The sequence below is a fragment of the Aethalodelphis obliquidens genome, unplaced genomic scaffold, assembly GCF_003676395.1.
Source record: "Aethalodelphis obliquidens isolate GAN/ISIS:26980383/991018 unplaced genomic scaffold, ASM367639v1 scaffold6, whole genome shotgun sequence".
Classification (NCBI taxonomy): Eukaryota; Metazoa; Chordata; class Mammalia; order Artiodactyla; family Delphinidae; genus Aethalodelphis; species Aethalodelphis obliquidens.
In genome coordinates this window covers 42500715-42527701 of record NW_020837950.1, presented here as the reverse complement: position 1 = coordinate 42527701, position 26987 = coordinate 42500715, and the positions used below count along the sequence as shown (strand labels likewise).

Genomic DNA, 26987 nt, shown 5'->3' with positions numbered 1-26987 from the left:
TAACATGAGACACCCTTCAGCTAACAGTGCAGCTTCAATTTGTTTAAGGGACTCTCTACAATGACAAAATCTACGAGTACTATGCAAAATGATGTTTGCCCCCAAGTCCTGTTCCGTCTCTTTCAATTTAATTCTTGATCAGTATGGACAGAAGACAATTACAAATATAGGACATTTCACAGATTTGTTTCTGCTAGTAATTTAAAGAATGTTAACCTTTTAAAATGTACTTATAAATAAATCTCAAATAAAAACTACAGATTCCATTTCCCACTTTGGTTAAAAATCCATTTTAACACCTTTCCTCTTCATGCCCTATGAAAATACATTATCTGCAATATTGCAAAAAAAAAAAAAAAAATCTGTCTTTAAGAATGTCTAAAATAACATCCAGACAAAGGGATACCTGAAAGACATATTACATTTTGCACATGGAGTTTTTAGGACAATGAAGAAATAACAGAAAAATATTTGAGAAAATTCTCAACTGTGTGCTGATTATTTCAGGTGGATGTGTAATGTTGAGTGTAATATAATCTTAATTTAATAGAGCTCCTGTACCCTTATGAAATAGCGGTAATTCAATTTTCTTTCTAATCTTGGAAAACAAAAGAGGAAACTTGACTGGCAAGCAAAGCAGTTATTTTGTGTCCTTTGGCAAATGCAAACTTCTAATTCAACGTAGCTAAGGAAAAAAAACTGATTTGGGGTTGAATATATTCAAAGCTAAGGTTTACTTTTACACTTTCAATTTCTTTAAATTCAATATATAAACGTTTTCATCTTCTTGGAAAAAGGTTACTGACTATGCAGAACTTCATTCGTTCCATTTTTTCCTCAATAATTACAATAATTCCTATACATTATTTTAAAATGATTTATTTGAATGACAGCAGAAATTGCTAAGCTAAAACAGCTTTAAAAGTAAAGACGTAACTGAAATAGAAAAGTTCTTCTGTGGAAGACAGATGAATCCTCCCACAAAAACAGTGGAAGGTGAAATCAGTAGGTAAGAAATTGACAACGAAAGATTCAGATTTAAAATATGTTGTATGGGCTTCCCTCGTGGCGCCGTGGTTGAGAGTCCGCCTGCCGATGCAGGGGACACGGGTTCGTGCCCCGGTCCGGGAAGATCCCACATGCCGCGGAGCGGCTGGGCCCGTGAGCCATGGCTGCTGAGCCTGCGTGTCCGGAGCCTGTGCTCCGCAACGGGAGAGGCCACAACTGTGAGAGGCCCGCGTAGCGCAAAAAATAAATAAATAAAATATGTTGTACATTTCCCCTAAAAGGCCCCATGCCAAAAAGGATGAACTGCGATAGAAACGATATAAAAAGAGATGTCTAGGATTCTATTTAGGCTAAATGGCCCCCTCTTCATCAACAGCTGCATGGCTGACATTCTTTTTTTCCTTAAAATACTGTTCCTCCTTTAAGACATCTGTAAATGCTCCCCCCTCCACCACACCTACCTTTCAATTAAAAATGAAACATTCTCTGTCAGAATGGGATGCTCTACATTCCTTCAGTACCCATTCTGGGTTTACACTGCAGCTCATTTACCCTTGGCTTTGACCCCAGTCCAGTTAATTTTTCCTTTTGCATTACATAGAAGAGTCTCATGTTTTTACATGTTGAAGAAGTGTCTTCACAACTGAAAGTCAGTTGTTGGTAGTCTACCTTTCGGGGTCTGGGAAGCTTCCTAAAATGTTCACAGAACAAAAGTATGGTTCAAAGAATAGATGTAGACATTTCATGGGGTCTGTGACTTTGAACCTGACTTTCCCTCCCTTCATGCCAGCGATCTTGCCAAATGGTCCTCCTCCTCCACTCTAGCAATTTCCCTCCCAGCCACTCCCTTCTGGTTTGATGCCTAAACATCAACATATACACCCCCATCCATCACACCAATTATGCCTTCATTGACTCTAGTGGAGCTGTAGCAAATGTAACTTGATACACACACACACACACGTAAATTATACCTCTCTCTATATATAGATTCAACTGTGCATTCAACTACTCAAAATGTTGGGAATGGGAAAAAGAGGAGGAAGAGGGAAAGAGAATGAAAGAGGTTGCATGCAGGAAAGAGCAAGCTTCTTCCATATGTTTATGCTCCAGGGTGTAGAAAAAGAAGGAAATCACTTGTTCCTTCAGACTCACGTCTCAAATGCCTCTCCAACTGTGATTATCTTGCTATGCTGACCTTGAGTTTACAGTTTAAAGATAACTATTTCTCATGCAACATGGTCCCTGAATGCAAGCTAATTACTACACCTGTTGCTGAGCCAAAGAAACAGCAATCTGTTTTCTGCTATATCATGAGGGTCTCCAATGCGGGGCTTTTCTGAATAATTTTTAAGATTAGTTTTGACTTTATTTAATCATGTTAAGCCCTAATTTTGGAACCTAACCTTCCTGTGATGTGACTCTATCACTGGGGGTCATTGCAAAAATGGAGTTTTATGTCTGGAATCAAATAATTAGGGTTTACAGTATGGCTTCACCATCCACCAGCTGAAGGATCCTGGGCAAGCTCTCCCACCCATAAAATATAAACAACAGCACATACTCCATAATTATTTCTATAAGAATTTATTGAGATCATGGGTGGAGGACATTTAGCTCAGAGCTTAAACGTGCAATAGCTGTTAGCTGCTATTATCCTTCCAAATGTGATCACTTTTTCTAAAGCAAAGTCTTGGATAAATTCATTACTTAAACTTGAAATGCTATTTTTCTTCCAAGTTAGGTAATGTTTAATAATACAAATGTCAAATAAATTGGTCTATGATTAATAATATACGAGTATACTTTTTTCTGAAAAGAAAACATTATCATCCTTATTTATACATTTTGTAATATATCAATTTTGGCATGCATAGCTGATTTTTCCATCTTTAATATTTTCTTCTATGGCTTTTGATAGATTCTTCAGTTTGTTTGTAACAATAAGATTTAACATAATAATTCTACTCAATGTACAAACACTGAAAATACATTGGAAAGTATTAATGTTGACAAAAATGGGACAAAATATTGTTATAGTTAGAGCCCTTTTCAAGACAGATTTTTTTTTTCTGGGAAAAACAAACTTTAGTGCCTTGTTGATAAATGGACAAAATAGAGGTTCCCCATTTTCCCGTATAGAGTTGGTCCATTGATTCCTAGGCATCTTGTACGTAATCTACTCAACAGCTGCTCTGTGAAAACACATACCTATGAGCCTTCGTTGGGGTGGAAGCTGGACAGCTGTCTGATCTGCAAATCTGCATAGAATCATGTGTTCCTAAAAGAAAAAGCAATGGACTGTAGCTTTATTTTAATCTGCTTCAAAATTAAAAAACAAAAAACGAACTCCTTTTTCTGGAACTCTACATTGTTTAATTGCATAAAGTGCTGCACAAATAGTATTTTTGAAAGAAGCACATTTTCAGAAAATGGTACTCAATAACTTTTTCTCCCTTCAAGTAGACTGTTCTTCAGATATAGTTCTTAAGAACAGATGCATGGAAGGGCCTCAGGGCTCTTTACCCAGCTGCTTTTAGCCAAAATATGCTTACAATTTTGTGGTTATAATGTGTTAAACTAAAAGACCTAAAAGTCACTTATATTTTCCTTTGAATAAAATTTGAGTCTCAGGAACATGGCTCCAAGAAGACATTCTAAGTGGCTTTGCCTCTACTACGAGAAGGAAAGGAAGTACTATAGAAGATCACTACTGTGGCCTCTGCAGTTCTCCCACATCCCCAGCAGGGTGCTGGCTCCTCTTCTGCTTGGCTGGACCCTTCCATTCCCTCCATCCCTTCAGAGGAGAGAAGGCTGCCCACTCCCTCCTCCCACTCCAGAAGGCTGCAGGAGGTGCATTATTTGTGCTTTAAGACAGACTGTAAAGGGGACTGGAGAGAATGGGAGGGAGATTATTGCTTCTGCTTAACAATTTTAGGAAAGATTAATTTAATGAAAAGAACAAGCCTTTAAAGGGACAGAGAGGTGATGAGTCTGCACTGCACTCTTATATCTATCTGCAAGTAGCCCAAGGTGAGTGATTACTCAGAGTTGAGATGACTGCACTGCTCCCGTGACAACTGTTCATTCAAAACAGCTGTAGTTTCCAAGTGTGTAAATGATCTCACCTATTAGCTTAGCAAACAGTGTTGAACTCAGATCAATCATTTGTCTCCTTGGTCTTTTTTACATTCAATTTGAGGCCTACATCTTTTAAAAAGGTTATCATGATTACCTTATTAAACAAGTGATTTGCAGTGTTGGTTCTTTTTGAAGGGTTATTTTTGTCTCAACTTTTAAATAAGTTTATTCTGATTACCTTATTAAATAAGTGATTGTGTGATGTTGGTCCTTTTAGAAGGGTTACTTTTGTCTCAACTCTAAAAAAAAAAAACTTCTTTAATGGCCACTATAAAATTTAGTGGCAATGGGTTGGATACTAATAAAATGATTCAAATGAGTAAGATTTACTAAGCTCCCATGAACTGGCAAAAAGAGACTGAAGAATTTAGAATTATATAATTTGAAGAAAAGCATGCTCTTTGTCCTCATGTTTGTAAATTAAGGTTCACTTTAAGTAAAGGTAATGTCAAGGCAATCACAACCTCAGATGAGGTTTGTTTCCCTTGTCCTGATAAGTCTCATCATATTTTATTGGAATTATTTGTGTATGTGTTCTCCCCAGTAGAAGTTAAATTCTGAAAGGGGAAGGCACATAGTAGGTACTCAGTAAAGGCTTGCTGCCTAAACTGAACTATGGAGAAAAATACTTCCAAGGTGACTCTCAAGATATCCGGGCACTAGGTTCATTTAGTTCTGCCTGCCAGTCCACCCACCATGGTTAAGAAATACTGAGATACCATCTTGCAATAGCATCCGAGAGGTTAAGACTTCTCTGTAGAGCATTTACACCTAAGACACTCAAAGGGCGGGTAGCCAAGCAGCTCTGGGGGTGTGGGAGAAAGAGGAGATAAAGATGAACTGAGGTACCAGGGAGTTTTATGCTCTCTGAAAGAGCCTGGGTGTCCCATCTCTCCCAACTCTAGAAAGTTTACATTTTTTCCCCAGCCAGTGAGGCTGTGGCAGCCTACCTCCTCACTGCCCTAGGTTTTCCCCATATACCCTCTTAAGAGTTTGCTTTACCTAGCATCACTCAAGTACAGATTAAAAACAAAGGTCTAGTTTTTGGTTTTTGTTTATTTATTTTTTGCTCAGACTGGTGACACAAAACTATGTAATGTTCTGACTACCGCTGGAAGACAATTCTCTGTGGGTCTCAAAACTATGTAATGTTCTGACTACCGCTGGAAGACAATTCTCTGTGGGTCTCTTGTGTTTCTTCACATCTTATAAGCAGAGGCACTGTCTTTGTTCCAGACCAGGGGCTGGCAACCCAAATCTAGCCTATGAACTGTTTTTGTATGGCTTGAAAGTTAAGAATGGCTTTTACATTTTTAAAGGGTTGTAAACCAATAAAAACAATGACAAGGACAATGTAGAGTATGTGGGAGATTTGCAAGTGGCTAGCAAAGCCTAAACTATTTACTATCTTACCTTTTACAGAAAAATTCACCTCTGTTCCAGATTATCTTTTCAAAGACATTTGTATAGTGAACGGCCTTGGAAGCTATACAGTGTCTCCCTCTAGAGAAAAGGGGAGGCATGCTTACTTAAAGACTACATCGTAAAACATTTGAGTTTCCTAAACTCAGGTTTCCTCCCCTATAATGCAACTCACTGTATATATGTAGGTGTCCGCTAGCCCTGTTTGTGCTGCCCTGTGGGAACTGGGCCTCAGAGAGTCAGTGTAAAAATGATGATAGTCTGGCTACTCCTACTGCTGTGAGCAATTCTATCCTTTGTCTCTGACTCAGGAGTTTCCTATCTTCTGCCAGCATCCATGAAACTGTGGCAGGCTAACTTGTTAGCTGGTGAGTCGGGTAAACTCTCGGACCTTTCACAAATCTTGTCAACTACTTGAAGATTAATCTTGATTTGCCAACAAGAAAAAAAATCCGTATTAGATGTTCATGAGCAATTCAAGTATAACTATAGATTATATACTCCATTACAAATTTGAGAGGGAAAATAAAGAAGCAATGAAAAGTATGTGAGGAAAACATCTAGATCTTTTTAAAGTTACCTTGTATGATAAAGTTTTCTTGAATTGTTCACTGAAATAGAAAAGAGAAAAGAATCACTCATTTTAAATACCAAAGATTAAGAGTAGAAATAGTCTTGAAATTAAATTATAAACAAAAATAGGTATTTTATCTGAAGAGTATATAATACTGTCCTGAACTAAAAACTATGCCAGTTTGAAATATCTTTATAAAAAGACAAAAGTATACCATCGGTATGTAATGAATTTTAAAGAATTTCTTTCAAAGATTGTTTACACTAGTAGAGAAGTATAACTTTTTTCTCTTCCCCACATGGGTACACACAGATGCAGGCACTTTAAAAATGTAGGTTTTATTGTTATTCAGGTGCGGTGAGGCCAACAAATCAGGAGAGGACTGCCACTGCAAAGCAAGTTATTCAGAGTTCCCAAGAAGAGGGGGCCAGCCATGTCATCCAGGGTCACATGGGGAAGCACCTGGTTGATCAGGAGGCAGAGACAATGGGGTAAAACACGGTCAATAGCCTTTATTACGTATTCCAGGAATGGCAGGGCAGAGTGATCAAGCTTAGGACTGGCCGGCTGGAACAATGTCAGTAGGTTCTGAAGCATAGGGGCTATCCTTAGTTGTCTGGCACCTGGCCCTAGGGTGATGAGGGCAAAGGGCTAGTGACCTGGGAGTTGACCTCTAATGACAAAGGGGGCAAATATCAGTAAATCTACAGAGATGTGAAAAAGTTGACAGTCCCTAAATTGAGGCTTTACAATCAGTTAAGTGAGATTGCAGGCTGAACAACTCAAATTACCATTCTTAAGAATCTTTATAGTGCTAGACTTACAAATTTCTTGATGGGTTTAAACTACACATTTTATCTGTATAGATTTAGAATAAAATAAAGTTTCAAGTATTGAATAACCCTCAAATTATATTTTATTTTTTGCTTTTCCATAGATCCTTGGTTCTTCTCTCAACAGTTGCAAATTATAGGAAACAACAAAATAATGAAATAAAGAAAAAGAAGGCTATTATTTTTACTTTAAATTACTTAGAAGCTCTTAAGTACAAATTCAAATGGAAATTTCGAAGGTTTCTAAAAAGCTATGATGAAAATGATCAAGAAGTCTTTTTTGACACGATAGGATACTTTCCAAAACTAGCATATTTAATCTCTCCTATAATTAAAATGATCAGCTGGATTCTCCGTAACTATAAGTCAGAGTGAAATGTCATAAACACCAAGAATGGCCCTCCACTAGGTTTAGTTAAAGTGGTGAGAATTAAAATGTCTCCCTTTTCTATGTGGGATAAGGAGGACTGTAAAAATGGCCATTGAGCTTGCAGGTTAACCACCACCACTCGTGGGCAGAATTTAAAACTACTACTGTTACTACTGTAGTTAGCAACAGCTCACATTTATGGAGTGCTTACTCTGTGCCACTTCTAAGTGATTAACATATATATCATTCAATTCTCATAAAAACCTTGAGGTAGTTACTATTATAATCCCCCTTTTGTAGATGAGAAAATGTAGGCAAAAAGAGTTTGAGTAGATTGCCTGAGGTGAAACAGTTTACAAAAGCATGAGGAGTTGGACTTCCCTGGTAGCGCAGTGGTTGAGAGTCTGCCTGCCGATGCAGGGGACACGGGTTCGTGCCCCGGTCCGGGAAGATCCCACGTGCCGCGGAGTGGCTGGGCCCGTGAGCCATGGCCGCTGAGCCTGCGCGTCCGGAGCCTGTGCTCCGCAGCGGGAGAGGCCACAACAGTGAGAGGCCCGCGTACCGCAAAAAAAAAAAAAAGCATGAGGAGTCAATACTTGCATCCAGGTGGAATACTTCCAGGTCCTAAGCACTTAACCACTACACTCTACTGCCTCTCACAGGTGATGATTTCCATTTAGAAGTACACAGAGAAGTGCTGAAGCTGGCAGACTTCCAGTCAGCTGACTCCTGGATACACTCGCTTCTAAATTTCAGCAAGAGCTGGATTTAGGAGAAAAAAATCAAGGGCAGACATGGAGGAGATCCTCTCTTCCTTATACAGCTTATAAACAATACTTGCCATTGTGGAAAAAGGAAATGAGCTCAAAACTGAAACCTCCTTGCAACTTTATACCAAATGAGTTTTGTGTACCAATTTAATACCCATATTGGTGCCTTTGGCAGAATACAAGATTTCACCTTTTTGGAAAATTAAACTTTGAGGTGTTCTGAATGAAACCATAACAGCAAGGGCACGTGACAAAGGAAGCCCGTGTTTTGATGCACTGCTCAATCACCATGTCTGTTGCCACTCCACAAGCATGCAACGCCACCTGGAAAACAAAACCAGACCTCAGCACTAAGTTCTTTTTCAACTAAGAGTGCTACTTTGTGCCATTAAAAAAAAAAAACAAAACCTTTTGTGAGGACTGTTCCTTAAGAGGTTTCAAGTTACCAGAATATTATTTCATAGTAGTTTAAATAGTTCTCATTTGGACATACCAAAGGACTAATTAGCTATTCATATTAATTAAGAAAATTAAGCAAGAGGTTGCAAGATTACAAATGGAACATTTGTAATGAAGCACAGGATTCATTCAATGGAAAATCTGATGTCATGTTAAATACGGAGAATTCAATATGTATGCATGTTTAAACTAATGCTCTTGCTGATTGAAAATTCAGTTCAGCTGTAGCATTGTGGCAAGAACTCTACATTGGAATCAGAATTTCTAGTCCAGAACTGCAATTGGCTGTGTGATCCTGGGCTGCTTAAAATTGAACTTCTTTGGGCCTCAGTCTCCTCAACCATAAACTATGGTTAATAATACTGACAATGCTGTTGCAAAGATTTAATAGAAGTGTACGTGAAAACAGTATTTCAAATGCTGTCTGAATAGACTCTAATCAGTGTTGTCTAAAACTGATCAAATCATATTTATGTAGCACCTGTTCATATTCATATAATTACAATTCTTAACACTGAATGATGAACTGTATGAAATATTTTTAATGGGTTTATTTAAAAAGGAAAAACATTACGGATTGAAGTCATGATTAGCGCATCAATAATTCATGAAAAGAAAAATAACTTTAAAATGATTTTAAAACATGTTTTTGGAACAAATCCCTTAAATATATCTATACTGTTTTACAATCTAAAGTAGACAATTGTGAAAATTATTAGGCTAAATAAGGAAAACTAGAACCCTGAAAGAAAATCAGATGTAGGGATCTTGAAAGATGAAGCATTTTGTCAGAAAAATGCTCAGATCTCCATTTCATTCTGAACAGAGGCAAATTGTACTGGATAATAATTGTTCTTTCTAGACACAAATCTCTCAACTTCAGGGTAAGGAGGCACTTTTAGGGTAAAGACAAAGAGATTTTCTGGAAATTTCTGGATGTTAAGTATAAGTCAGATTCCCCTTTTGAACTGGAAAACCAAAAACAAAGTTGTACTGAGAAGAGGAAAGCAAGCTCTCTGCTCGCAACCCTGTTCCTGAATTCTCCCCTCCTACCAGGCGTCCATCACCTCCATAGAAGTCAACAATCCCTATGGTTGCTGTCAACCTCCCTTCCTGCCCCACCGTGAAAAAAGAGCCTAGGCAGGCTGCCGTCCAGTGAAGGCAGCACCAACTACTGGAGAATTAAAGAATCTTGGTTTCTCATCTGCCCCTTTATTTAACCAGCTTTGCAGGGTAAAAATCGGGCTAGTTCTTATTTTCGTGAGTAGCTGGAGAAAACCTCATAGTAAAAATTATAGATGCATTTTTCCCTGGAGGGAGAGAGAAGAGATCCAACACTCACCTAGTGCCCTTTATGTGTTGGCAGCTATGCTGGGTGACGGTGCGCAGATCCTTCTGTGCTCACAACAGCCCTGAAAGATTTTATTATCTCCATCTGAGAAGTGAGGAAACTAAAGCTCGGGGAAATGAAGAATATGCTCACAACATAGCAGCTCCTGACGGGTGGGATCCTGACCCAGAGCCTGACCTCAAGTGTTAATCACATCAGGCTCCTTCCCCATGAAACTCTCTTAAAGAAAAGTTTCGACAATTTATTTTTATAAATCTCCCTTTACTTAGGTTCACATTCCTTTTGCTACATGCTAAAGAGTGAGTTTATTTCCCTCACTTAAACAAAACAACTAATTCTAAGAACTATTTACATGATGGATTTTATTAGGTCTAAAAGGTTTTATTGCATCACTTGCTCCTAATTTCCATGCCATCAAACGCAGGTCAGAAAAAAACAGGCAAATAGGGCTTCCCTGGTGGCCCAATGGTTGAGAGTCTGCCTGCCGATGCAGCGGACACGGGTTCGTGCCCCGGTCCGGGAAGATCCCACATGCCGCGGAGTGGCTGGGCCCGCGAGCCATGGCCGCTGAGCCTGCGCTTCCGGAGCCTGTGCTCCGCAACGGGAGAGGCCACGACAGTGAGAGGCCCGCGTACCGCAAAACAAACAAAAAACAGGCAAATAATGATATAGATCAATGGAACCATATGAATACAAAAATTTAACATGCATCAAAGGTGGCACTTCAAACCACTGGGGACAAGATGGACTTTTTAATAAGTGACGTTGGGTTAACCTGATAGCTCTATAAAAATACAATTAGATCCTTTCCTCTCACCACACATAAATTTCAAATGGGTTAGAGATTTAACATGCAAAACAAATTAACAGATAAAAAGACATAAGTAAATTTCTCCATAACCTAGGGGAGTGGGAAATAATTTCCTAACTATGTCTGAAAGTCCACATATAATAAGGGGTAAGGTTAATAAGTACATCAAAGTAAAAATGAAAAAAAAAAACCTTTCAAATGACAAAACCCAAAAATTATATGTAAAAAGACAAATGATAAAGAGAGAAAAAGATTTGCAATTTATAGCACAAAAGGTTAATATCCTTAATATATAACAAGCTTTTAAATATAAAGAAAAAGCCTAATAATCTCATAGTAAAATGGGCAAAAGATTTGGACAGTTCATGAACAATAGTATGCAAATAGGCCATAAACCAAAGTTGTTCAATATTGTTCAAAATAAGAGAAATAATTATTGAAATTATACTCAGATAATTATCTAATGATCACCTATTACTGTGGCAAAAATCCTAAAATTTGATAACAGTCTATCAGCCAGACTGTAAGGAAACAGATACCATCTTATATTGCTGGTGGGAATACAAAAATGTCACAACCCTTTGGAGGAAGAACTTAGCAATATTCAGCAAAATTATGTGTAATTCGTGCTTTCACTTGTAATAAAATCTATCCAGTGGACACACTGACAATCATATAAAAAGATTTATTCACTGAAGTAATATTTGAAATAACAACAAAATGGAAACAAGCCAATTTCCCACTGACAGAGCACTGGTAGAATAAATGTAATGGAGTACTCTGCAGCTATAAAAAGGAATGAAGAATATACATGGCTATGGAAGATGCTATTGCATAAAAAATAACGTTTAAAAATTCTCAAAACTATTTTCAGTAATCATTGTTACTGTTTGTTGTTTTAGAACTCTAATGTGCATATTATGGGATAAAACAAGAAACATGCTATGTCATTAGGAAACAGAATTTTTTATAGCATAGAAGAAAATATAAGAGATAGACAAGTGAGGTTAGGTTAAAATCCCACAGTGCTGAATTTAAGTTGGAAGTATCAGTACGAACCCATGAAGATTTTGTTTAATAAATAAATAAATAAATAAATAAATAAAAGGTATTGCCTAGTTCAGATGACTGAAAAGCCTAGAAACAAAGACCAAACCAGTAGCAATGACCATCCCGAGTACCTACACTGTGGTAAATAATAGCATCAGCTCTTAAAAGAATTTTGAGCTCCATGGAGACATAGCTGATGTCAGACATGAGGCAGGAAATATACAAGATGAGCTGGAACGTCTTGTTATACTGAAAGCATGGATGCTATCAGATACCATTGAAGCCTTGTCAAAAACACTCAGGAGCCAATGGGAATATCTAAGCATCAATGAGAACTGTAACATCAATGGACTGAAGTATTTCAAATATTAAATTGGAGAGTCAATAATAATTATACCAAAAAAAAAAAAAGCCTAACTGGTCACATCTGGCATATAACCAATTCACTTTGAAAACTGGAAAATACAGAAAAATAATAAAGTTTTCTCTGGCCTTTCCTATGTGAACTGTACCTCAGTGTAACCAAATAGTTGATCAAGGAAAGTAAATGAGGCAGAATATTAAAATAGAAGACTGTCAGCAATTTGCAATCCTTATTGAAATAATGAGCTGGGGCAATGACCATGAATGCTGCTCACATTATACAAGAGACAACCAGACATGGGCCTACTGATAGAGTATACCACCACCTGTGATGTAGTCTTATCCCAAAAGTGAACCTGGATCTGATTATGTCTCTACAATCTAGACCTAAGTAGCAATCTCTAGGCAATACAGGGAACAGGGTAGTACGTGAAACAAAACCAGGGGGATGAAATCAGCAAAATCCACACTGCGGGAAACTCTAAAGGACAAATGACATGGTTATGTAAACAAATAAATTGCAAAAAAACGAGACAGGGATGGTATGGTAGGCAGAATGATCTCCTAAAGATGTTCACATCCTAATACCTGGAATCCGTCAACATGGCAAGAAATTTTTGCAAATGTAATTAAGATTAAAGACCTTAAAATAACAAGATTATTTTGGATTACATGGGTGGGCTCAATCTAATTATGTGAGGCCTTAAAAGTAAAGAACTTTTGGGCTTCCCTGGTGGCCCAGTGGTTGAGAATCTGCCTGCTATTGCAGGGGACACGGGTTTGAGCCCTGGTCTGGGAGGATCTCACATGCCGTGGAGCAACTAGGCCCGTGAGCCACAACTACTGAGCCTGCGCGTCTGGAGCCTGTGCTCCGCAACAAGAGAGGCGATAGTGAGAGGCCCGCGCACCGCCATGAAGAGTGGCCCCCACTTGCCACAACTAGAGAAAGCCCTCACACAGAAACGAAGACCCAACACAGCAAAAATTAATTAATTAATTAATAAACTCCTACCCCCAACATCTTCTTAAAAAAAAAAAAAAGTAACTTTCTCAGGCAGGAAACAAGAGATGAAATAGAAAGAAAAGTCAGAGAGAAGGACTTGACCCACCATTACTGGCTTTCATGGTGAAGGAGGCCATGAGACAGGGAGTGTGGGTAGCTGTAGAACCTGAGAACGACTCCCGTCTGACTCAGCAAGGGAACAGGAACCTTAGTCTTATAACTGTGTGGAGCTGAATTCTACCAACAACTTGAACAGTCCCGGGACCACTCCCTCAGAGACTTCAGATAAGAGCCGAACCAAGTCAACAGCTGATTTTGACCTAATGACACCTGGTGCAGACAAACTAGTTGAGTCCACCCAGATTTCTGACCTACAGAAATAATATATGTTATTTTAAGATAACATTTGTTCTATGTTGAGATAATATATGTTATTTTTAAGCTGCCAAATTTGTGGTAATTTGCTACAGCAGAAATAGAAAATGAATGCAGATGAAAACCTATAGATATTAAGCCTTAAGATTCACATCAACCATTTCCATCTTTGTATCTTATTTCAATCCTTAGTAAAATAACTACACACAAAAAAAAATCATGAGACAAGTGGCATGGAGAGCTTCTGCAGCAACATGAAGTTGAGTGATTTTGTTGGGAATTTGTTATTCTTTCTTATTGATCATTAAAGGTCTATAATTATTAATAGTTCTAGAAACTGCACAATTCATTGATTCATTAATCGGTTCATTCATTAATTCACTCAGCAATCACTGGGCATTTCCTATATATCAGTATTATGGTAGTGGCTTGGAATACAAAGGTCAAAACTATGATCCCTTTCTGATGCTCTGTCAACAGTGACAACTTAATCCAAATCACGTAATACATTAATTAACTCAAGTGCAAACTGCATACGTTTAAGCAACTCACAAAGTTCTGGTTATTTCATGTGCTAACATGTGTGACTCACAGGGGATACAAAGAAGAGTAAAACACTACACACCAACAGCATCCAAGTAGTACCCAAACCTGTATTATACAAGACAGAATGCATTAAGTGCCATTAAAAAAGTACAAATAGAAACATCAAAGGAGGGAGTGGGATATTCAGATGGGGAAAAATCAGGGATGGTGAACTGGAGGAGGTGGTGTTTGAGGAGGGCCTTGTAGGATAGAAAGGAATTCCAAAAGCAAAGGAGCAAGAAGCACAGCAGCAAACAGCAGAAAGCACGTTCCTGAAGCATGGAGTGACACTGATAATAATGCTAATAATAATAATATAGATTTAACATTGCTGAGTAATGCTAAGTGCTTATTCTAACTGCTTTACATGGATTTACTTGTTTAATGCACAATCCTATGAAGTAGGTACTATATTTATTTATTTTTTCTACCTATTTTATTGTGGTAAAAAAACAGAGAACATAAAATTTACCATCTTAACCACTGTAAGTGAACAGCCCAATAGTGTTAAGTATATTCACATCATTGTGAAACAGACCTTCAGAATTTTTTCATCTTGCAAAACTGAAACTCTATACCCATTGAACAACAACTTCCCTTTTCTCCCTCCCTCCCTCCAGTCCCTGGTAACCACTATTCTACTTTCTGTTTCTATGCATGTGACCACCTTAGATACTTCATATAATGGAATCATACAGTATTTGGCTTTTTGTGACTGGCTTATTTCATTTGGTATAATGTCCTCAAGTCTCATCCATGTTGTAGCATTTGATAGGACTTCTTAATAATATTCCATTGTATACACTCATCCCTTCATATCTGCAGGTCTCACATCTGCAGATCAGTCAACCTCGAACTGAAGATATTAAAAAAAAATTCCGGAAAGTTCCCCAAACGCAAAACTTCAATTTGCCACGCACCAGCCACTATTTACATAGCATTTACATTGTACCTACAACTATTTACATAACATTTACATTCTATTAGGTATTATAAGTAATCTAGAGATTATTTAAGGTATCAATATATGAAAGAATGTGTGTAGGTTATATGCAGATGCTATGCCATTTTTTATAAGGGACTTGAGCATCCTCGGACTTTGGCATATGAGGGGGTCCTGAAACCAATCCCCCATGGATACCAAGGGACAACTGTATATATATGTACCACATTTTGTTTACCTATTCATCATTCATTATCCATCCATGGACATTTGGGTTGCTTCCACCTCAGCTATTGCGAACACTGCTGCTATGAACATGGATGTACAAATATCTTAAAGTAGGTACTGTTTTAAGATGAGGAAATTGAAGCCCAGAGAAGTCAAGTAACTTGTTCCAGGTGACACAACAAATTAAGGACCCCAACTCAGACAGTTTGGAGTCTTCCAGCCTAGCTAACTACTCTATGCAAATACAGTAGCCCCCCCTTAGCCACAGGGGATATGTTCTAAGACCCCCAGTGGATGCCTGAAACCAGGGATAGTACCGAACTCTATAAATACTGTTGACCCTTAACCAATGCGGAGTTTAGGGGCTTTGACCTCTCCCCCAAATCCCCTGCCCCACGCAGCCAAAAATCTGAGTAAAACTTTATAATTTTTTTTTTTTTTTTGGTATGCGGGCCTCTCACTGTTGTGGCCTCTCCCGTTGCGGAGCACAGGCTCCGGACGCGCAGGCTCAGCGGCCATGGCTCACGGGCCCAGCTGCTCCGCGGTATGTGGGATCTTCCGGGACCGGGGCACGAACCCGTGTCCCCTGCATCGGCAGGCGGACTCTCAACCACTGCGCCACCAGGGAAGCCCTGAGTAAAACTTTAGAGTTGGCCCTCCTTATCCATGGTTCTGCACCTGTGGATTCAACCAACCACAGCTCATGTAGTACTGTAGTATATATTTACTGAAAAAAACAAGTGGACCCATGCAGTTCAAACCCATGTAGTTCAAGGGTCAATCAACTATACTATGCTTGTTCCTATGCTGGGGGTGTGGGTGGTGGCTGGCAGGGGGAGAGGGTATACAGCATGGAAACCCTGGACAAAGGGATGATTCATGTCCCGGGCTGGTTGGAGGAGAGTGTACAATTTCAAACTTATGAATTGTTTCTTTTTGGAATTTTCCATTTAATATTTTCGGACCATGACAGACCAAAGGTAACTGAAACAGAGGAAAGCAAAAGCATAGATATGGGCGGACTATTGTATACTTCCTCTCATTTTATTCATCTCATTGGTCCTACTATCTTCTGGAATTACAACACCACAGGGGACTAGCATGTATGCAGTGTCTGCTAGATGTCAAATCTTTACATAGATTTTTTCTTGATTTAATCATTTAATTCTTTAAAAAAATTTTTTTAATACTTTAAATAGCTCTTATTATCTCTTGTAATAACATGACAAGATCACCTAGCCAGCAAACATTCCAGATGAACTCTGAATCCAGGTCAGACTCCAAAGCTCACAGGTTTTCCATTACATCATGCTATGCCTTCTCTGACCAACATACTTAGAGCTGGAAGGAACCTTAGAGACCATCTTTTTTAATGAAGAATTTCTGGGTATCACTCTTAGGTTCACCACTGATTTAAGAGAAGAAGGAATGGGATATGTGTTGGTTACACATAAAGGAAGTGACAAAGAAAGGAAAGGACAAAGAGAAATACATCTAAATTTTTTTCTTAAACCATTCCTATCTACAGAAACTGGTATGAAATCGAATTTCTAATTACATTTAAAGCATCTGACCCAGAGAGTTTGTAATCTAATATACAGTGGAGAGATAGATCTATTAATATACACACCGATAGATCTGACAACTGTAGAAAGAGTATCAAGACATAAACTATGAGTATCTAATAAAGGTTAACGTGCTGGGGGAAAAACACCCATATTTAATCAATGGTTCGCTGACAACATAGCAAACAAGTGTTTCACTGACTGACCCCCAAAATTCGGTATTGTGGTTCTCTGTACATACACTGAATTCTAACAAAGGATAAAAATTGAATTGTAAACTTATCTATTGGCCAAGGTAATGCATATTCCAAAGTAAATGTAAATATTTTTGATCCAAATAAATGCTGCAGAATTCATGGACTATAAATTAAGGACCTTTCCTTCACATTTGTACTTCAATTAATCTATATGTCATAAAAGTTTTAACTATAACACATCCTATGATGTAAGCCAATGAAACATAACCAAACAGCCAGGAAACCTCAATCCACGTATCTTTGCTATATGTGGTGGTAAATAAACAAAATTAATCATCACTCACTCTCAGAATGTCTTTCAACTGGCAGCTTCTAAAAAACAAGGCGAGATTCTAGACAAACTGATTGATATTGATATATTGATATTCTTCTCAATATATGTTGAGAAAGATACCCATATAGTCTAAGAACATATATGTTGGTAAAGATACACAGATAGTCTAAGAACATATATGTTGGTAAAGAGTATGTATTGATTTTTAATGTAAGACATATTTTGAAAGATAGTAAGACTATGCCTTATTCATACTCCCCAAACTAAGCTTGTGCTAGATGTATTTATGACTGTACTAGGCATCCTGTCCTTGGGGGGTTTTTGTTTGTTTACTTTCTAAAGATTCATTTAACATTTATTAGCCTTTTCCTAGTCCAAACCATGCATATAGGTGTTGTTATTTCCCATTTTACAAAAAGGCCAAGTGGCTGGTCCAAGGTCACAAATGATGAAGACAAGATTTAAATTCAATCCCTCTGACACCAAAAGTTATTCTAATTCTCTATGTTCCCATTTACTCCTTTCTTTAGATGTGGGGAGTGAACAGGAAGTCAATGACTGGATTCTAGTCCCAGCTCTCACATTAACTTGCTATGTTCCTATTCCCCAGGTGGAGCTTCAACTTTTATATTTACGAAATGAGAAGGTTGAACTGAATGACCTCTAAATTTGCCCCAACCCAATCATGCTCTGAGCCTTTGCTTCTCAAAGGATTCTTAACCAGATATCTTAGAAGAAAGCTTGGTCCCAGTTGTGCGCTTCTGTTGCTCCTCTTTAAAAACTTTCACGCAATTATGTTATAGGTAATTGGCTTTAAAATTCAAATAATGCCAAAAGGCATGTAGTGACTCAAATAATGCTAAAAGGCATGTAATGACAAAAAAAGTTCCTTGTTCCGTACACACTTCTCTACCCCGAAAAAAAATCTGGTGACCAAAGCTAATGCTTTTCAACTCATTGGTTTTCTTTCCTGAAATCCATCTCTGTTTTTCTATATAATCAATGTATATTGCTCTTTCAAATCAAAACTAACTGTGATGTATGATTTTTTTTTTTTTTTTAACATCCAAGACTTTTCCTGCACAGCAGTTCTGTAAAATGCTCTATGGTAAAATTTTTCACTGTGTGAAAACTGTCAAATTATTGGCCAGCTCCATTTTTTTTTTTTCCTGAAGACATCTTTCCTGGGCCTCCTGACCTTTTATTAAAACATGGACTCACTGCTTTCTTTGCCTGCTACCTAGCTCTGTCTGGTCCTGTGACTTCCCTTTGCCATCATACCAAGAACTCTCTTCACCCACTCCTGATTAGATACAACTTATTTCTTTTTATTACCTACTCTCTTATTTTTATTTTAAATTTATTTATTTATTTAGTTATTTTTGGCTGCGTTGGGTCTTTGTTGCTGCACGCGGGCTTGTCTAGTTGCGGCGAGTGGGGGCTACTCTTCCTTGCAGTGAGCAGCCCTTTCATTGCGGTGGCTTCTCTTGTTGCGGAGCACCGGCTCTAGGCACGTGGGCTTCAGTAGTTGTGGCGTGTGGGCTCAGTAGTTGTGGCTCACGGACTCTAGAGCACAGGCTCAGTATTTGTGGCACATGGGCTTAGTTGCTCCACAGCATGTGGGATCTTCCCGGACCGGGGCTCGAACCCGTGTCCCCTGCATTGGCAGGCGGATTCTTAACCACTGTGGCACCAGGGAAGCCCTACTCTCTTATTTTAGTGAAGCACCTCTTTTTTTTTTTTTTTTTTTTTTTTTTTTCTTTGCGGCACACGAGCCTCTCACTGCTGTGGCCTCTCCCGCTGCGGAGCACAGGCTCCGGATGCGCAGGCTCAGCGGCCATGGCTCACGGGCCCAGGCGCTCTGCGGCATGTGGGATCTTCCCGGACCGGGGCACGAACCCGCGTCCCCTGCATCGGCAGGCGGACTCTCAACCATTGCGCCGCCAGGGAAGCCCTGAAGCACTCTTTTACATAGTTTCCTGATGCACATTTTCTTGAGACCTTGACATTTTCTTTATTACTTTCATACAAGATTGATTGATTGGTCAGGCATAAAATTTTAGGTTGGAAACTTTCCTTTAGAATTTTGAAGGCATTGCTTCACTGTCTTCTAGCTTTCCATGTTGCTATTGAGAAGTGTGACGGCATTTTGATTCCAGAATTTCTCTATGCAACCTCTTTTCTTTTTTCTCTTTGGAAGCTGTTAGGAACTTCTTTTTACCACAACACTTCTCCATTTAAAAAATTTTTTAATGCTTTTCTCCTATAACAATGTGCATTGCTTTATGTCTTTTTTGTTTGTTTGTTTTTTGCGGAACGCAGGCCTCTCACTGTTGTGCCCTCTCCCGCTGGGGAGCACAGGCTCCAGACGCGCAGGCTCAGCGGCCATGGCTCACAGGCCTAGCCGCTCCGCGGCATGTGGGACTTTCTCACACCGGGGCACGAACCCGCATCCCCTGCATCCCTACAGTGGACTCTCAACCACCGCACCACCAGGGAAGCCCCTAGGTCATTTTTTAAGCGGGCTTTTTCAGTCAAGAGAAACACATCCTGACACATTTTCTTATATTAGTTATTTGATATTTTCCTCCCCACCGTTTTATCTGTTTTCTCTTTCTGGTTCTCCTATTATTGAGAATATTGAGGTATTGGATTCATGGACTAAATCTCTATTTGAAAAAAAAAATGCTTCTTTCAGCTCCTATCTCTCTTTTTTTTTTTTTGTCCTGTTTTTTTCAGATGATGTCCTACACTTCATCTTTTAGATTTTCTACTTGCTTTTTATTTTGGCTAACACGTGTTTAGAAGTTCTTTCTTGTTCTCTGATGGTTCTTGTTCTCTGATGGCTTTTCTTTTTCATTCTATCCCTGTTTCATTATGCAACATCTTTTCTGATCTCTCCTTTCATTGTGTTTGTTGCTTTGGTCTCTTCTATTTTGGAAGTTTTCCACGTTTTGTTATCCCTTGGCTGTCAGTTCATATAAGAGTGAATCACTAAAAAGTTGATTGGAAGTCTGAATGAAAGGCTTGAAGGTGGGCTTCTATTTTGGAAGTTTTCTATTTTGGAAGTTTTCCACGTTTTGATATTCCTTGGCTGTCAGTTCATATAAGAGTGAATCATTAAAAAGTTGATCAGAAGTCTGAATGAAAGGCTTGAAGGTGGGCTTCCTTAGTGATTGGGTGACCAGGTGGCCAGTTGGCTTTTTTTTTTTTTTTTTAAATTACAGCTATAGTATTTTCTCTGGGGATAGTTCTGATTCTATAAAGGAGGCTCTTTTAATCTCTGATTGAGGAGATGATTCTAGGTTCTGAAGGAATTCTGGAATTAAGGGCACTTAGTTCTTATTTTTGGTGTCACATCATTCTCGCCCTTCTCTCCCTATACTTGGAGTCTCTATTACACTTCTCTCATAGAATAAACTTCCGGTCTCTTGCAGGAGTTGGGGGAAATAGTTACTTGCCTACACAAGGTAGTGGTGGGAATCTGGGTCTCTAAATAAAATTTTTAATTAAACATGATTCCAGCCCCTTCTTATACCCTTCCTCTGTGGTTTCTGGTATCCTGAATTCCTGAAATTTTCTGGGATTCTGTGAGAGCAAAGTGACTTGCTTCCTGATAGCCCTCTTGACCCTCCGTCTCCCCATGCGTTTAAGTTTGATTTTCCTCTTCTCTACTCACTAATTTTTTCTTCAGTCTGTTTTCTATCTTCAAATATTGTAGTTCAAGTTATAGAATCTTGAACACTGTTTCATTAAGGACGGAGTATGATTTTTCTGGTTTTTGTTCTCTTTGTTATTTGGGGGTCTGATCTCTCTTGGGGAGAAGGGGGTTGCAATACCTCTATCTGCCACCTTCACCTGGAAAGTCCTTCATCGCCTTAATGATTTTTTAAAAATTGTGTTTGCAGAATATATAATTTCTCAAGTTCCTTTCCCTTTAAAACAAGGATTACATAAATCATTCATCAAAAGTGTTACTGAATTACATTCTATAATTGTATATGCTTCTTCTAATTGTATACTAACATACATAACTAGAAATGAGCTTGTAATTAAGCACTCAGCACTGATGAATCATAAACAATCATATTAAAAATTGTTATGGGTGAAATAGAAAAAAGTAAATACAGATAACTCAAAAATAAACTGTTTAGAGATTTTGATATATATTGATAAATAGAAAATATTCACCAATACTGTTAGAAATCAATACCTTATCACCTGTTTGAGATGACTCTATGTTACTATTGCAATTACCCAACTAAAACATTTCGGTGGGCAAGCTGTTCAGCACTGACACAGTTTTTGTTTCTCAATGCAAAGTGTGTTCTTCCATAGTCGTGGCCCTTTCAGTAATACTGTTTGACAACAAGGTTTTTGTTATACTGTTTGAGAGCATAGGTATTACTACACATAATAAATTAGGTCTTAAAAAGTAAAATCTTATAAAGTAAGTTTTCACAAGGAAGATTATTTGTATTGCACTAGACAAGAAGGTGATAATAGACTTCTTAAAAAAATAGCCTTAAAAAGTCCACTTTTAAAGCAATCTTTTCTGAGTTGCCCTTTAAGGGTATGATAATTGATATATACTGTTTTAGTTTGGGCTGCTCTTAAAAAACTATCATAAACTTGGTGGTTTAAACAGCAAACATTTTTCTTAGTTCTGGAGGCTGGGAAGTCCAAGATCAGGGTGCTGGCAGATCTGATGTCTAGTGAGGACCCCTTCCTGGTTTGCAGATGGCTGTCTTCTCACTGTATCATCACACGGTGGAGAGCTAAGAGGGGGCACAAGCTCTTTTCTTATAAGGGCACTAATTCCACTCAGAGAGCACCATCCTCATGACCCAATTACCTCCTAAAGGTCCCACCTTCTAATACCATCACATGAGGGGTTAAGGAATTCAACACATTAATTTTTTGGTGGTGGAGGTGGGGCACAAACTTTCAGTCCATAACACATACTCAATTCAGGGTCATACAGCTGCATACATTCAAACTGGAAGGAAAAAAAACCTTCTCAGATGTTTCTCAATTTTGAAAAGAGTTTTGTATTTAAAAACAAAATCAAAAGGTATTTCTATGATAATCAAATACTTGTTTTAAAAGAAATTATATATACATATATAATTATATACGTATCTTATATGTTCAGAATGCTTTTAGATATCTTATAGTAATCCTTAGGGTCCTATTAGCCTTTCTTGGCTAAATAAGCTAGGTATCTATCTATAAAATATTAAGCACATATATTTATTTCTTCTATTTTTACTGCTTACATTCTTTGAATATAAAAATGGTAACATGTTAAATATGGAATATTTTGAAAATTTTGAATAAAGAAAAATACATAGTATATAGAGATAGCCACCTTAAAAAAATACATATTAGCATAATTTCCTCTCATCCTTTTTAAGCAGTTTTCACATGGCTGAGATCACACTGCACAGAGTAAAAAGAGGACCAATTTTTTGAGTACTTCCTAAATGCTAGGCAACTTGCTAAGTGGTTCATGCACATTGTATCAACATCCCATGAGCCAGATATGTTATGTCCATGTCATGATGAAAAAACTGAGGATTGAGGATGAGGCCATAAAACTAGTATGTGGCCAAGCTGAGACTTTAGCACAAGTTAAATTCAATGTTAAAATGCATACACTTAACCATTATGTTTATATAATTTTCTCTGTTTACCATTATAACATTTCATGTCATTAACAAATCATTACAAATATCATGTAAATGAAAAATTTCAAAGCTCCCATATGACTAGGCCCCCTTCACTGAAGCCTTGCAGGCAATAATATTTTAAAAGCCTTACAGTAATAATATTTTAAAAATCTTTGCAAATGTTAAGAGCAAGAACAGAATATCATTGTTGTTCAAGTTGAAATGCATCTGGTTACTAGAGACTTTGAATGTTATTTATAAGCTTATTGGACATTTGTATTTCTAAAGAAATATATTTCTCAAGTAAGCACAACGTAAATCAGAAACTACAAAATGCTCTTTGGAACAAACACTGTATTACCTCATTGATTCTGGTTACACGGGGGAGGCACAGCCCTTGGGGGTGATGGAAGACCTTGTTTAAAGACGTGAAAATATTTAGATTTGTTCTCTTCCATTATTTCAAGTCACACTAGTTTAACAACATTAGTAAATCTATTCATTTTTGCCTGATATAGGTTTTTGTATTAATGGAGATAAGAATAATAATTAGTATTTAAATTCTCATGTATAAATGATTTGTTTTAAGTTCTGCAAGATAGTTGGTTCGAAGACTTTAAAATTCTCCCCTTAAAATCTTGTTTACATCATTAACTTTTATGTCTAAAGAAAAACAGTAGACGAAAAAGGCAAAGATAAATGCCAACTAAACCCTTATTTGAAATACCACAAAATTGTGAATTAATGGAGTTTTCATGCATTTCTGATACCTGTTATTCTGATTTCCTCTCTAGTTACAGTATTTTCATTGGAATCTATTTAATACAAGAGTTAGAGCCACTGGTGCATTTAGTTTGATTTATCTAGTGACAATACTTCAATTATCATCCTAGGCAAATTATATTCCTTTTTTAATAAATTTATTTATTTTATTTTACTTATTTTTGGCTGTGTTGGGTCTTCGTTGCTGAGCACGGGCTTTCTCTAGTTGCGGCGAGCGGCGCTACTCTTCGTTGTGGTGCGCAGGCTTCTCATTGCGGTGGCTTCTCCTTGCGGAGCACGGGCTCTAGGCACGCAAGCTTCAGTAGTTGCGGCATGTGGGCTCAGCAGTTGTGGCTCTCGGGCTCTAGAGCGCAGGCTCAGTCGTTGTGGTGCATGGGCTTAGTTGCTCCACGGAATGTGGGATCTTCCCGGACCGGGGCTCGAACCCATGTCCCCTGAGTTGGCACGTGGATTCTTAACCACTGCACCACCAGGGAAGCCCGCAAATTATATTCTTGAGAGTAAATCTAATTTTGGTTTAACCCTCCAAGTAATTTTAATTCATTTTCCATATATCTTGACAAAGTAATTATGAAAGAAAAAACCCATTATGGATACATTACTATGATATTTGGGAAAAATATCACTTCCCAAAAGACATATACATTGTTAGTTGGTGTTAGTGAATTATATGACCTTGAAAGTTACAAGAATATGCCAGAATGATTTATCACCTTTAAGCCACAGAAGGGTAAAGAGATGTATGGCTGATAGGCCGGGAATTTTGTGATTTGAGAGGTGAGTAAATAGGCAGCAGTATCTTGCTACCTTATACATTCTGCCTGGTGTACTGGTAACATGGGCATTGGTTTAATGGCTTGTTTTGTGGGAGAAGCTTTATCCTCTACCTCATCATTTATGTAAAATTTAAGCAGCATATAAATATATATTTAATTTGAATTTGCTATATCAGATGTCTATATTTTCCTGAATATCTTTATTAACAGTTTTCGTAAAAGTTTACTTCTCTTTCTATAAGCTTGGCTTGAGATAACCAATCTATATTATATCTACAAAGGAAACAAACTGTATACTTTTTAGGCTATAAAAATAACAATAAACCCCACAACTTTGCAGTAGTTGGTATTTAAGAAATGAATTTCATTGGACAAAAATCATAAGTACTACAAAAGGTCTGAACTTCTGAGATTGGACAAGAATTCCACCTAGACAAGCCCACTGTATATGTTATATGAACATATACAGTTGGGAATGCAAATTAGCACAACCTACCTAGAAAGTGATTAGGCAAAGGTATCAAAAATCTTAAGTGATGCATAAGATATATATAATAGTAACAATTATATTATAATAACAACAAAAAAGAAATATGATTAATGAGTAAAGTATTTATGACAATTTCAGGTAAAGCAGGACCTATGTAGTATGACCTCAATAATGTTAACGTATGTGTAAACATGCATTTGTTTGTGTGCATAAATACATAAAGACTAAAGGGTTTTGACAGTATTTATCTCTCCCTAGCAGAAATACTGGTGATTCTTCTTTATATTATTATGTAGTTTTCTATATTGAGCACTTAGTCCTATAAAAATAAGAAAAAATTATTTAAAACAGATACAATAGCAGCAGCAATGTTAACATCTTAATGAAACTCAAATTCCACCAGAGCATACAACCTTGGTTTTAAGTGAACTGGCAGAATCACTTTATCTTCGGTCTTTTTAGTAGTATCAAACAGTAACAATTTGATCTGAAGGTTTCAGAAACATCACCAATATACTTTCTGTCTACTGGAAACTTAAAATACATGTAGATAGTAAATCCTTGCTAAAGAAAGTATTATCTAAAACCAACTCTAGTATTTACAGGCTGTTAACAAGCTAATTGTCCTATTATATTCTCTGTTTTTCTCTTCTTTCATTAACTTCTAAAAATGTAAAATAAACCAAGAGAAGTCACCTTCATTAGAATTCATTTATTCATTCAATTAGTAACTATTTTTAAGTATTTGCTATGTGTCAAACAATTCTTTAGGCACTGGAGATTCTGCAGTGAAGAAAATAAAATTCTTGTCTGGTAGAGGAACAAATATTATCTCTACCATGTAATGATGATATGCTGTGAATGAAGTAATATTCATTAATAGGCTAGGCTTTACAGACAGTAGGAAACAAAAGTTATAAATTTCTTGTTTAGCAAAGAAAATAAAATTATCACCTTTATTTACTCTAAGACATATTATTATTTTTATTTACTTAATTAAAGAAATTGAAATTGCTTGATTACTTACCCCAATATTAAATGTCCCTGTAAAATACTCCATATTTGCTTGAATGAACCAAATGTTGCTTAACCCTAGTTCGTCACTTCTCTTCTTAGCACGAATTAATGATAATTCCTTGTTTTCTATTAATGTAACCTAGATTGTACCCAGGAAACAATAGTATATTCAGTAACATAATTCAGACATTAGGGTAAAGTATTATTACTGTGTTTACTAGCTTTAATAATGTAGATCATATTATATTGATCCTTATCCTATGCTAGGAAGTAGGCCACATAATATAGTACAAAAATGAGGGCTTCCCTGGTGGCTCAGTGGTTGGGAGTCCGCCTGCTGAGGCATGGGCCTGCGCGTCTGGAGCCTGTGCTCCGCAGCGGGAGAGGCCACAACAGTGAGAGGCCCACGTACTGCAAAAAAAAAAAAAAAAAAAAAAACAGAACAAGGTCCTTGAACTCTTGAAGCTCCTAGATATAGTGATATAAGTGAAACAGGCAATTATAATACAGTGAGTGATAAGTGTTTAATGAAAGACATATAATGTGTTATCAGAGCACGCAGACTAAGGGAGGTTTTAGTCATTTAATGTGAAAGAGTAACATATTAACTGAGGCCTGAAGAGTGAATAGAAATCAGCTGCGGGAATAAAGGTGTGTTTCTAGCAGAGAGAGAAACATGTATGAAGGCCCAAGGTAAGAAAGATATGGTGTATTTGAAGAACTGAGAAAACTGGTATAGCTGGGGTACAGTGTGTGATGGTGACGGTGGAGGTAGGGAGACAGGGTGTGGGATGTAGGAATCAGGCTGGAGAGGTAACAGGAGCCAGATCATGTGCAATGAAAGGAGGTCTGGTTGCTGCAATGCAT

General features: G+C 37.6%; 1 protein-coding gene across 5 annotated transcripts in view; it reads right to left on the bottom strand.

The window, feature by feature from the left end:
* Nucleotides 1-26987, bottom strand: part of GSTCD (glutathione S-transferase C-terminal domain containing) — a 128046-nt gene that overhangs the window by 332 nt on the left and 100727 nt on the right. For 2 of the 5 annotated variants that reach the window (XM_027103426.1, XM_027103427.1), the window contains exons 8-11: nt 26131-26259; nt 8309-8442; nt 6152-6182; nt 3220-3289 (exon numbers count right to left, since the gene is read on the bottom strand). In XM_027103426.1, coding sequence (XP_026959227.1) covers nt 3220-3289; nt 6152-6182; nt 8309-8442; nt 26131-26259 — 364 coding nt within the window. The other 3 variants (XM_027103428.1, XM_027103430.1, XM_027103429.1) reach the window with 3 other exon arrangements.